The 12,831-nt window shown below is 42.2% G+C and overlaps 1 protein-coding gene across 3 annotated transcripts in view; it reads right to left on the bottom strand.

The window, feature by feature from the left end:
* Positions 1–1,814: 1,814 nt before the first annotated feature.
* The window catches only part of RCL1 (RNA terminal phosphate cyclase like 1), a 33,492-nt gene continuing 22,475 nt past the window's right edge, over positions 1,815–12,831 (bottom strand). For all 3 annotated transcript variants that reach the window (XM_074813277.1, XM_074813278.1, XM_074813279.1), the window contains exons 8-9: positions 8,217–8,320; positions 1,815–3,310 (exon numbers count right to left, since the gene is read on the bottom strand). In XM_074813277.1, coding sequence (XP_074669378.1) covers positions 3,160–3,310; positions 8,217–8,320 — 255 coding nt within the window. In that variant the 3' untranslated portion in view covers positions 1,815–3,159. The remainder of the gene's footprint in view (positions 3,311–8,216; positions 8,321–12,831) is intronic.

The raw sequence follows: 12,831 nt of genomic DNA, 5'->3' as shown, positions 1-12,831 counted from the left end.
ACAGCCATGTACTTACTGTTTTGGTCTAGCTAACTTACCTACATGTGCTTCCCCAGACAGTTACTGCACTGGCTTCTAGTCATATGCCTTCAGTAAAGTGCACTGGCTTGGACTGAAGCAATTTCACCTTCAGCATAACCTCTACTACTCCAGACCTGTCCTACAGCAAGTTAACATGAATTTTCTGATGTAACCACTGAAGATGTAGTCAAGTTACCATCACAGCTTAGAAATGGATGAGAGTTTGACAATAGATACTACAAAAGTTGAAGCAGGTGCTACATAAAGGCACATTTTACAAATACTTTTCACACCACCACTGTAGCAGCCTTTCTTTTTATGCAAATTTAAAGGAATTCTCCATTTATTGAGGTATTCTGATTAGTTCTCCCCCTAACCATTTTTCTGTACATTCTTCACCCTCTCCCAACATTAAAATTATTGCAATTAAAATGCACATTACAAAATACTTCTGTTAATTAGTTCCCTTTCATACCTGTACCTCCTTATGGTCCATCCTTAAAGCTTTCTGTAAGCAGAAAAGTTTCTAATCACAGCAGAAGGGTATTATCAGAGTTGTTCACCCAAAGGGATTAACTAAATTGATGATGGATAGCTGAAAGAGTACAGGATTATTCATGTAGAGCTAATCAGTTCAAATTCAAGTCATCTGAGTATTAAATCTGCCATGATGGATTCAGATGAAAGATGCATCTCCTAGTAACTACCACCTTTACCATAAAGTCTGTGGCTACAAAGATTAGGCATTGTCTTCGAAAATTAACTTCCTCTGTCCAGCTCTAAAACAGAACAATTTTACTGACTGTGGGATCAGACTACCAGAACAGGTGTTAATTGCTGTTCTGCTAATAAACAAACAGCTTTTATTGGCAAGATTTCTTCTTAATAAGTACTTTTCACAGAATGTGAAGGTCAAACAATTTTAAGAAAACCCTTACCTAAAACCTCCTCTGGAATTATTCCTGTTTCTCCAGAGACTGGCTGTTCTGGAAAAACATATTCCTTTCACATACCTATCTTTTTCTCTGTAAAGCAACAAGCAATTCTGAGTCATAGCCAGCACTGTGCTGTAGAGCTATGCAATTTGCAGCAGGCTAAGGGTTAGCAGTCTAACTTTAACAATGAGGTTTAGTTAAGCACGGGTAATTTTATGATATAATTACTCCATTGCAAAAGAATCTGCTACCTGGGCAACACATTGCCCTTTCTATGTTTGGTGTGACTGGAACATTTGGAAAAGCTGTCACAACTTCAAGGAGCTTTAAAAGTTTAAAGATAATAAAGCTTTTGATTTTTGAAGTTTTTATAATACTTCCAAATTTTTACTTAGGTCAATTTTAGAAATCTGAGCTACGCTGCAAACTTGTATCTTTAATTAGTGTAAGCTCTGTATTTTTATTCTAATGGCTATTAATCTCAGCTTGTACATTTCACCTTCTGGATCAGTGGCTCCCTGTATTTAGGGTAATTCTAATTTGGGGATTTTCTAGCTTTTTCGTTGCATACGTAACAGACGTGAACAACATAAATTCTTCCTTGCCCACACACTTTTTCCTAATGTAACTGGAAATATAAAAAATATAGGTTTATTCAATTTCCTTAGTTGCAAATCACATTTTGGAAAGATAGTAAATTATAAGAAAGAGCTCGCCCTCTCCCTCCCACCCTGGCAACTCCCAAAGCTGTTCTTTTGATGTATCCATTCAAAACAGCCATTTATCTTTTGAAATGCCATGTTACAGGGCTGGGGAAAAGGTTTGTTGTTTTGTTTTGTTTTAAAGGGAAATAAAACCTTATTTAGGAAAAAATACTTTATTTTTTCCAAAACATGTTTAGACAGATTGCAACAAGAACAAAGTACAGTACAAAAATGACTCACACATCCTGCAATAGTTAATAAAACACTAACCACAGACCTAACTTTTGTCAAAGTCCTTTTGGGTCCAATATACATTTTTCATATTACAGAGGTAATGCCCATTTAACAGTGGCATCAGATAAAGTTTGTAAGACCATTATAACACAGTCACTAGTATTTGCTCCACATATATACCAGCTTTTGACATAGTTTTATTTTACTCCAGACACACTGAGTGTAGTCTGAAGCCAAGTATAAGTTTCTTTCCTTGTGTCAAAAGTTCCGCATTAACTTCAGCATGTTTGCCTAGAATCTACCAAAAGCCTTTCTTGGGCAAATATTTATATCACAGTAGAGACTTTTTGCACCTGTCAAGCCAAGCACTGCCCATACACCATTATCCCCTCTTTCAAAAGGGAGCAGGTGAACAAAATGTGAGGGCATAACTGAATATATTTTTCTACCTCAAAGCTTACAGGTTTTTTTTGCTGCCTTTCACAACTAATTGTGAACGGCTGTGTGTGGCATGCCAAACAAACCTGAAAAGAATATATGTGGTAAGTCGAAAACTGTCAAGGAGGTTTCTCCTCCCATGGCCATCTTTGCAGAGGAGGTTAAAACAAGTCAGTATAGGCTGTGATCTCTTCCGCAGTATTCTAACATTAAGGAAAATTAAAAGACAGATATTTTTTCTTACTGTGAAACTGTAATTTAGTCAACATAAGCAGGAGTGAAGCATTTGACACATGCAATGTATAACAAAAAATTGTCACACCTTTACTTTTATTTCCATGCCAATATTGTCTCTGCAATTACTTTAAGAATCTACTATTTCTGTTGTAATCATCTGTTTTGCACTGCAAAGCTCATTTTGGTCAATCTTGTTTTCCCTCTCTATCTAAACCTTTCAGAAAAAGCCAAGAGTTAAGTCTGTAGATACACAAAACTAGAGCACCCACTGCATTAAGGCTTGAGGGCACAGGGACATAAGAGGCACCTGTGTCCCATGCAGTGGAATACAGTGCAAAGAGTCCCAAGCCAGCTGAGACTCCAGCCAGCCATTCCATGCAGCACAGAATACTGGCATTGCATTTATAAACAGCACAGGTCTAAATAGCCTGAAGTCAGCATTACTGTTTACATGCAGCAAGCTTGGGTACTTCTGCACTGAAATCATCACTGGTTTCCCTGTGCCAGAATAAGCACAGGGAAAGGCAGGTTTTATCAAGATCTTTGCTGCATTTTCTCTCACCCCATTTCATGAAGTGTGTAGATGTTTCTTATCTTATAGTTTTGCTAAGGTTGGAAAATCCAATGCCAACACACGTCATTAAGACTTTCTCCCCTCCCATGTGCTCTTCCTCAGGGGTCTTTGTTTCAATTTTAAACATGATCTGGAAGAAGCTTCTCAGGTGTCGCAGAAACTCAATTCTGAGGGAGAGAAAATAACAGAGTTTAAGAAACAAAACAGAAAGCCCATAAGCAGTATGTATTAATGCTGATTCCAGCAACGAGCACAGTGAATAGAACATGAAAACATTGCTTCATACAGAAAAACAAGCCTACAGGCTCAAAACATATGTTGTTCTCACTTGTGTTCTAGCAGTGGCTAGTGACCCCTACTGAAACAACTGCACTCTCTGTATGAACAGAGACAGAAGGAATGCCTGGTAACATAGCAAAACAAAACAGCGAGGGAAGAAGAAAGGAGAAAGAAAAGATGTAGTCAGGCAAGGTCACTTACTCATGATGCTGACTCTCCCTCAGGGCCATATGAACCCCATACCAGCCTGTGGTACTCCTCCCCCCGCATTGTTTAAAGCAAAAATATAAGATAAAACAGGGATAGCCAAAAGGTTGGCCTTGGGTTGCATACTTTAAGAAGACAGACATCAGATCCTAGAGCACGTGTTTGATTTGTATTACTAACTTGCCCATGTCTTAGTTAAACTAATGTTTCATTAGAATCACATTCAGACTGAGAATTCTTCCTGTTTTCTCTCCTCACTTTCAGGAAAAAAAAAGGTAGGAATTTTCCTTTCATCATTTTAGAATGAGAGGCACAAAGAGACTAAACAGACACAGTGCTCCTAAGTGTATACTGACTAGAGGGTGAGTGACAGGAAAAGCTACTAAAAAGTATAAAAACAGAACAGAAACAGCCAAGAAAACATTCCTACTGGCTTCCTCAAAACAGGGAACAAGTAATTACACCAAAAGACTACAAATATAAAATTGGTAATTGTTCCTGACAGAAGTCTGGTCTCTTCCAGTCATGGCCACAAGCAAGTCTGCAGTCTTAAACTAAGGTTTAATCTCCTGCAGCAATTGGTATGTGCCCTTCTTAGGTTAAGTTTAACCTTTAAAGAAAGGGAATGTGCACATCCAGTCCACACATTTCTTTGGCTGGCAATCTGGAAAAACCTTCTGCTCTGCATGCTGAGAGCATAATCGCAAGCTAAATCACACATCATTACACCAAGTCAAGAGAAAGTACCCACAAAATGGGAAGCAGGAGACCAAGAGGATATGGCTGTCCCCACTGCAACATCATGAAGCCTCTGAAAGCCTCCTGGCAGCTCCTACACATAAATTATGAATAAGCACAACAAAAGTTGCAGGAGCAAGAATTGCTTTATCCACTTCAGCTGGGCATGCTGCTGTTCCTGTGCTTGCGTACATCCATGGGGAGAGAAGGGAAACTGCAGGAGCCAGACAAAGACAGGCTGTCATTACCTACACTGGTCTGTGCTTAGCAAGATCTGAAAGTTATCTCCGGTGCAGTCAGCTGAATAGTTCTGTGGGGTGAATGTGCGCACATGGCTCCCCATGCTATGTACATCTTCCTACCTCACCTTCCTGGGCTGGCAACTAGCCTTAGCACAGACACCAGCTCTCATCTCTCAAATGGATTAACAGGTGAAAGAAAGAATTAAAAAGCTCCTTTTCTTCCATGCCTCCCCAACTGGTTGGGGTTTCTGCTTGCTGCTATAATAGGCACATGGGCATAGGCTGGCACAAATGCTTAAGTAAAGCTCACAGGCAACAAGCTCTGTACCAGCCTCCTCCTTAGCTGGGTCCTTTCCCAGAGCTCTGGCAGTGTGACAAGAAAGCAGCCGAGCCCAAAACAGCAGGAGTGGCGTGCTGAACTGCAAGGAGGGCACAAAATAAACCATACAAATGCCAGAGGTGGCATGGAGCCGGAAGCTCAGGGAAAAATCCTAACATCTGATCAGCAAACTCTGCAACATGTGGGTGGGATCAGTTCAGTCAGTACCTCTCTCTGCGCATACGTAGACTACTGTGCTTCTCTACCTCTTCTCCCTTTTGAACAAGAGCAAACTGAGAAAACACAAGAGGGCTTTGCCACAGCCCCCACGTACACAGAAAAGGTTCACAGAGTGAGAGCAAAGGGGAGGCTGCCTGGGGACGTCGAGGGAGAATTTGTGAGCAGCAAGAAGCCAGCTCTGTCTTGCAGCAGTAGAAGCACAAGCGGTAAGAGCCCTGGAAATAGGAGAAAAAGAGGTGGGAAAGACAGGGGTATGTGACAGAAATGCAGCAGAAAGCAGGTTTGTATAAGCTTGAGGCTGATATGGGTCATGTGTGGGAAGGTTTGCACCTCAAGTAATAGTGGAGGCTGCACCAAACATGTACAGACTGGAGGACGGAGGGAGGGGGCACGAGGCACAGAGAAGTTTTATTTTTCTGGAAATTTAGACTGTGTTCAGGCAAGAACAAAACAGCTGAACACTCTTCCTTAGGCCCAGGGACAGCACATGAGCCACACTGGAGGTTTTCCTCAGGGCCAGCCACTTTCAAATAAAAACCCACTGTACTACAAAAAAAAAAAAAAGGCATAAAAAGTCTGTTTACCTAAGTGCTATCTTTTCCCAGAAGCCTGCTAAGCAACACCAAAAGATACATAACCACTTCACACGTCTTAGCTCGCTGTCAGGGCAAAGCAACCAACTTGCAGATCACTGCGAGAGAAGACCCGTGCACCAGCAACGCCTTCTCGGTTCGACTACCCCGAGAACAGGGCAGGGCACAGCTCGGCAGTGCTGGCGGCCCCGGTGCTGCTCCCCAGTCTCACGCCGGGGCCTTCCCGGCCGCCTCCCGGCCAGAAGCGGTGCAGCCAGGCCTGGCCTACAGCTGGCGGGTGCGGCCTGCGGCCAGGGCTCGGGCCGCCAGGGGGCGCCGCGCCACGGAGAGGCCGCGGCCCCGACCCGCCGGGCAGCGGGCGGGCTGCGGGGGGAGAGAGACAGGCGAGGGGCTGGGGGCCGGCCGGGACGGACACCCCCGACCCCGGGCTGGGCTCGGGCAGCAACCGAAAGCGACGGCCCGGCCAGGCAGAGGCGCCCTGCCCGAGGCAGCCCCGCCTCAGGGGCTGCACCGGGCCCTGTTCCCTCCACTTGAAGCCCCTAAACCCTTGCGGAACAGAGGGCCTGGGCACTCTGGCTCTCCGGTTATCTCCTTCATGTACCCCCAGCTCATGCCAATTCACCTGCATGCAGACTAGCCTGTCCTGCAAGACTGATCTCTGCTAGGTGGCAACACAGCCGGCACCCTCGGCTTGACAGAGAGGCACTTCCAGATGGCCGCACGCCAAGTGGTCTTTTTGGGCTGCTGTCCCCAGTGCCACTCAGGACAGCCCTGCTTATGGTGTTGCCCCCGCCCCCAACCCGCCGTTAGCGGGAGCAAAGGATGTCTCCGTGGAAACACACAAATTAGGGAGACATTTCCTCATTCTGATGGACGTATTCCAAAGTACCATGTACCTACACAGTGCTCTCATCCCCAGCTGAACTGTCACATGCATGCTACATTGTGCTAGACAGGGAAGCCAATCTAGTGCTAACGTGGCTTATAAATAGCTTTGGATTCTGCAGGTTGAAAGTGTTAAATGCAGAGGTGTCACAGCCCCAAGACAGAAAAGAAGGGACAATGAAGTTGAACATGACAGTACTACAATTTACTTCAAAAGCCTGTGCATTCGATGAGTTGCTCGGAAGCCAAATTTCCCAGCCCTTTATGAGCTGCCTTAGTGGGGGCATGGGGGTGCTGCAGGCAGAGCTGTGTGATTCCTGAATAGATCCTCATAGGACTGGTGATTCACAGATTGTCACAGAATCACAGATTTTATGATCTCATGTGACACATACTGCTTCAGGATGTCTTCTCCTGACCTTCAGCTTTGTCACACACTCCCAGCTTGGAAGTAGTGACAACCCACCCTTTTGAAATCAGCCTGCTTACAAACTAAACTAGTGCACTTGCGTGATCTTCACAGCAAAAGACTGGACAATGACAAGTGATTGGTTTGTTTCACATGCTTAACTGTGCACTTCAGGCACTGGTATCTACTCTTTGTAAGCCTTTCACATGGATACTTACTTCACAGGGACTACTTTACCCCTGTGCAATGGGAGGCTTCCCTGTCTTCCCTTCAAAATCTGATGAATGTTGTTTCCAAGTTATCAGGGGTTGAGAATAGCAGTTAGGCAATTTCTAGCTCTCATGTGATGGCACCACCATTCTTCAGTTATCACAGTACTGTACCTTTCACGTATACAGCACCGGTACCATGATAACCGAAAAAGGACAGTTCATAAGTCTTATTATTTGATGCCATTGTCAGATAAACAGCCCTCCCTCTATTTGATTAAAGGAAAACTGCTCAGTCTCTAGGAATAGCTGTGATCTAGTCAATCACTTGTCAGTCTGATAGAGTAAATTAAATTTTTGATACTGGATGCCCTTTCCCTAACCTGTGTGTTGTAACTAGCAGTGTAAGAAATTTAGTCTTTCTTTATCCTCTGAACCACTACCAGCCACAGAAAAAACTTTAAAAACTGAGACTGAAGGACTAGATAGAAGTCTGCTGCCTGACAGGGCAAAAGCTTTGGTGTTGCACATAGCTCCATGAATTGAACTCCTAAGCTGTTTCCTATGCACAATCACAGCTTTAGTGTCTGGCTACTATAGAAACATGCCATTTAATGCCACAGCAACAGAGAGATTACTAGGAAAACACAGTAGTGTACATAGGCAACAAAAAGCAAACTGATGTACACATATAATCCAAGACCAAGAACCAACAATAAACTCCATCTCTGCAATTCTCAGAACCAGGAATAATACAGAACAGTAAGGGAATCGTCTTCTAACATGCAGAAATAAACACTAGGTAACTTACATCACCTGTCTCATTTGAAGATGGCTACAAGTCGTTCTATTTATAGCCACAAGAAAAGTCTTCTGTTTACAAAAAATATCTGTGCAATACAACTAGCGAATTAAACACAACTGGGTAATTAAACTGAACAAAACAACTTACGTGTATGGAGACAGAGGTCCTAACAGGACTTTGGAAACATCCCGTTGTCCAAGGGTCATGAGGAGCAGAGCAAGGCTCTGATTTGTTGAATCTACACAGCCTCCCTGCAAACCAAAATGTTTTAATAATTAATCTCTGTACAAACCAGAAATTGGGATGGAAGGACAGTCATGAAGGAGACAGATACACTTAAAAGGCTGAACTACTGCTCCCAATTTTCAAGGGGCAAAAAAGATAAAAATCTGGATTTTGTAACAATGACAAATTAATTTCACATGACAGGCTGGGAAAGGAACAGAACTAAAACAAAACCCAGTAACAAGGCCACATTAAAGATCCCTCCCATCTTTTCCAGCCTGTTCTCGTCTAACATCACAGAAGGTAAGCACTGAAGAATTTATTTGCAATAAATTGAAAATAGATATTAATTACAGTTCGTGTGCATTTGAAGATACCATGAATTGCAGCACTTTTTAACTATGAAGTTACATTCGGACAAAAAGTTCAGTGTTAGGAGGCGCAGAAGAGCAAGTTAAAAGTATTTTCACATACATCCACCTAAACCCTTGCTGCTAACTTTTCTGGTTTTACATTTGTAAAACATCTCCCCCATACTTAAAATGGGAAGTATTTTTTTATTGCTATGTGAAAGAGCCATACATACAATTATGTAGAACTACACATACTCTTGCACATATTTGACTGTAATAAATCATACGTGCACGGACAATAGTTTTGTGTGTGGAAAGTGTTAACTACGATGCATATGTAAATAAAAATTGAAAGCTTTCCTCATTTACAAAGCTTGAATGTAAATTAAAAGGCATACCTTCAGTCAAGACTCCTGTAGAGAGAATTTACCAATTATTACTACGTAACCACATTGAAAATAGAAAAAATATCTGGCATAACATTGTTTCGGTCTGTCCTCGCATTCATCCTGATCCACAGCCACATCTCTGAACAGTTTTCTGGTGGATCAGGCCTAATGCTAAGCTCTCTGAATAGGCTCTCTGCAGACAGCAAAACCAAAAATTCATCCTTTTAAAATCAAATTCTCTAATGAGGTAAACTGACAGTTACCTTTGTGGGCAACCTGTCATCATTTTAAGAGGTAATACCATCCAAAAAAGCAAGGGAGAGGCAAAATAAATTTTGGACTTCATATATTAAGAAAACACCATGATGTGACAACTTCAGCACATTTACTCAGTGAAAGGGCAGAAAGTAAGACCTTTCCAAGGAGAGGTACTGAATGTTTAATTTCAAGATGGCTTTGCTTCACTGTGACAAGTCTCAGCTCTGTTCTTCTGAAAAAAGCCTCTGTGCTTAATGCGACAAATGATACACCACAACGAAGGAAACATCCTCATTATGTTGACTCCCATGACCTAATGCCTAGCAACATGCTCTTACAGCAGCCCTTGCCCTTTTAACTGCATGAACCTGCCATACCAAAGTGAACTTCATGCACTCCAGCTAATGCTCTCTATGGGACTGACAAAAATTGTGCTTTATCTTGAGTGAACAGGCTACCTGCAGAATTTGCTGGTGCAGTCTAGAGTCACAGCTCTCACCAGCAGTATTTGCCTATCTGAAACACATACAAGAAGCAGATGAGTTTGGTAAGGATTCCTGATGCAGGACTTTCTGTATTTGTAGTTCAGTTAATAATTCAAAATGCTCTTTGCCACTTGGATGAAAACTTTACATTTTCTGAGCTTGTTTCTGTTTTTCTAAAACTGAAAACATTATAAAACATCTATTTTTATGACCAAATTTATACAAAAGCTTCAATCAGCATGGAAACAACCACATCCTAAACAATATAGCAAAACATGATGCATCCATCATGTCCTAGCTGCTTACATAAGCTCTCTCACTGCAGTGAGTCAGTCGCCCCCACTATTGTTGCACATTAGCAATGCACTGTTATGCCCATTCCCACATAGGCAGTTGCCAGACAGGGAAATTAAGTGATTTGCTTGTAATCTAATGATGACAGAACAGTAACTTGTGCCAAATGAAGGACATGCCACTCCCAAGGAGGCCAACTTTTTTCTCTCAATCCACCTGGCCACTTACTCAAAAGCCCAAAAATCAGAAACAACCCTCCCAAGAGAAATGGAACAGGCAAAGTCAGAGCCGAATTACTGACATTTGTTCCAAAATAGCTGGCACACGTTACCACCCTAGGATGCAGCTTCTAGTCCATATTAATTCAGTTTATGGCAGTTTCTCCATTATTGTTTCCATTGACAACAGCGCCAGATCCAACCGTATGTGACAACTGAAGACACAGATCACTTAGAACACCATCCATTCTGAAATGTTGTTATACTAGTACCACAGTTGACATGCCTGTACAAATATTACAACTCTGGGTATTGGACAATAGCATTTTGAAGAGGGTTATTCTTCGGAGCTTGACCCCAGCTTTGATTTAGTCTTGGTTATATTTTGGCAATATACAATTTCCTCCCTTACCTGTATGGTACATACTTGCATGCCTCAATAATTTGTTACGTGAAGTGCAGAGGTTTTGTTTTGGTTTTGTTTTGGGGTTTTTTTCTTGTTGTTGTTGGCTGTTTTTTTTTTCCAGAAGAATGGAGCAGAGCCTTGTCATGCTGAAGTAAGGCCATCTTGAAAATTAAGCCTTCAGTGAAATGCTTCACTCATTTTAGCTCTAGTTAAATAAAAGTCTTTCCCCTCCTGCCCCTCCAAGTCCCCCTAACAACTCATCCTTTCTTCATTTAAACAACTCACCCTTAAATAGGTATTGCATCCTCCCCCATTTTTCATGATCACACAAGGAATACAAACATTCAATCCTCTTCCAGTTCTTTCAGGCCTTTCCATCCTGCCAATCACCTGCTATATAGAGCTCCCATAACCAATGCCTTTCACAGACAAGAGGAAAATCCTTACTGGCCTTCTACAATTAAGCTTAGGTAAGAACTGCATACGGATTTGTAAAGACAATGCTAGCCAGTCACTCCATGCCCCCTTCTTTAAGCTACTGTAATTAGCACTGTGCCACTTATTATTAGTCAATTAGCTTCAGTATCTTTCCATCAACAAATACACATTAAAAAGCTCCACTGATCCAAAGAATCTTACAGCCTCTTTCATTTATTTTTGAGGGCTTAGTAAAAGGGACCATTTAGCACTTCACACAGCAAGACTCGAATTAAGCAAGCACTTCAAGAGATGTCCCTGGACCCCTTTAAACTGTAATGAACTTCAGCAGATTTGTGGGCGACCCTGACAAGTAAAACCCTTCTACAGAGAATCATCATTTCCCATACTCCCAGTTTGCCCTTTTCTGGTCCCAGCTCCTGCAGCACATTACCTACAGGCAAAGAGACAGATGGAGAAACAACCTTATAAAGAGAAGATCTAAACACAGGGAGAGAAATTGTCACTTGAGCCCTATATTGAGTGACAAGGTGGTGTAAAGAGAGCGGGACTTAAAGAGTGCCTATTCAGAGCCTATTCTTGCTCCATGCACAGACATCATATCTAGGCAAAGAAACTTAAAAAAATAGTATCCTCAAAATAAACAAACATTGCACACTTTGCAACATGTTTTTATATTCTCTCTGGGGTCAACACTAGATCAAACTGACCTAAGTTAAAAAAAAAAAAAAAAAAAATCAATGAGAAAGCCCATTTTTTCAAATTCCTGGCTAGTGCTATGTGAGTGTACTTGTCATACATAAATTCAAGTGCACATTCTGAAAACTACAGAACAAAACCCACCATACTGCCTATGATGGAGGGAGTGGTGAATTCATGAACAGAGAATAAGGACTCCACTGAATAAGCAGCACAATAGCAAAAAATGCTCACAAACAAGAACTTTTCCACTGTGAGCTGCTGCAGTGGAGGACCACAAGCAGTTTGTATGCTGCTCAGCACTTGTCAGTCACTCTTGGACTGAAGCACCCCACATATAAAAGAGCCTTCCAGGAGCACCAATGGTACCATAGCAGGCCACAGCTAACAACCTCACATCTGACCCTTGAAGCCATTGAAACTTCATGGCCTATCACTTTATCATTCAAAGACTTGCCTGACGCCGCTTTCTCCTCAAACGCTTTTCTTCTGTTGTCCTGAGATCCTATCCTGGTGCTTTGTAGAATTTGACTCATCACATTCAAATAGCTGCAGTACACTAAAGCAGAAAATTACCTGGTTCAGGCCTTTTCAGCCCTCTGCATTTTGGAAGTTCTCTGACATCTGACTCTGAAGAAAGCATAGTATCTGGACAAATTCCCTCACCAGTTTAAATCTGTCAAGTGCTAGATGGTTTCCAAAGGAAAAAAAAAAACCTATTGATGGTGATAAAAGTGTATGAAAAGTGGATTTTTGGTGCCTCTAATCATCTGATTACCTGAAGATGTTTTCCAGGAGGTTTACACAAAGCAACAAATGCACCAAATTTTAGGTGTGGGGTTTTTTTTGGCGGGGGGGTGGGGGGGGGGGGGGTGGGAAGCTGGAAGATTTTACAATTCATCTCTCAAATAAAAATAGATACCTGTCACTACATAATTGTAGAAACAGACAGATGTTTCAGTCACTAGTTGTGACTGCATTCTCCATGCATGCTGGA

This window comes from Strix aluco, chromosome Z (assembly GCF_031877795.1).
Source record: "Strix aluco isolate bStrAlu1 chromosome Z, bStrAlu1.hap1, whole genome shotgun sequence".
Taxonomy (NCBI): domain Eukaryota; kingdom Metazoa; phylum Chordata; class Aves; order Strigiformes; family Strigidae; genus Strix; species Strix aluco.
This window is presented reverse-complemented; position numbering and strand designations above follow the sequence as displayed.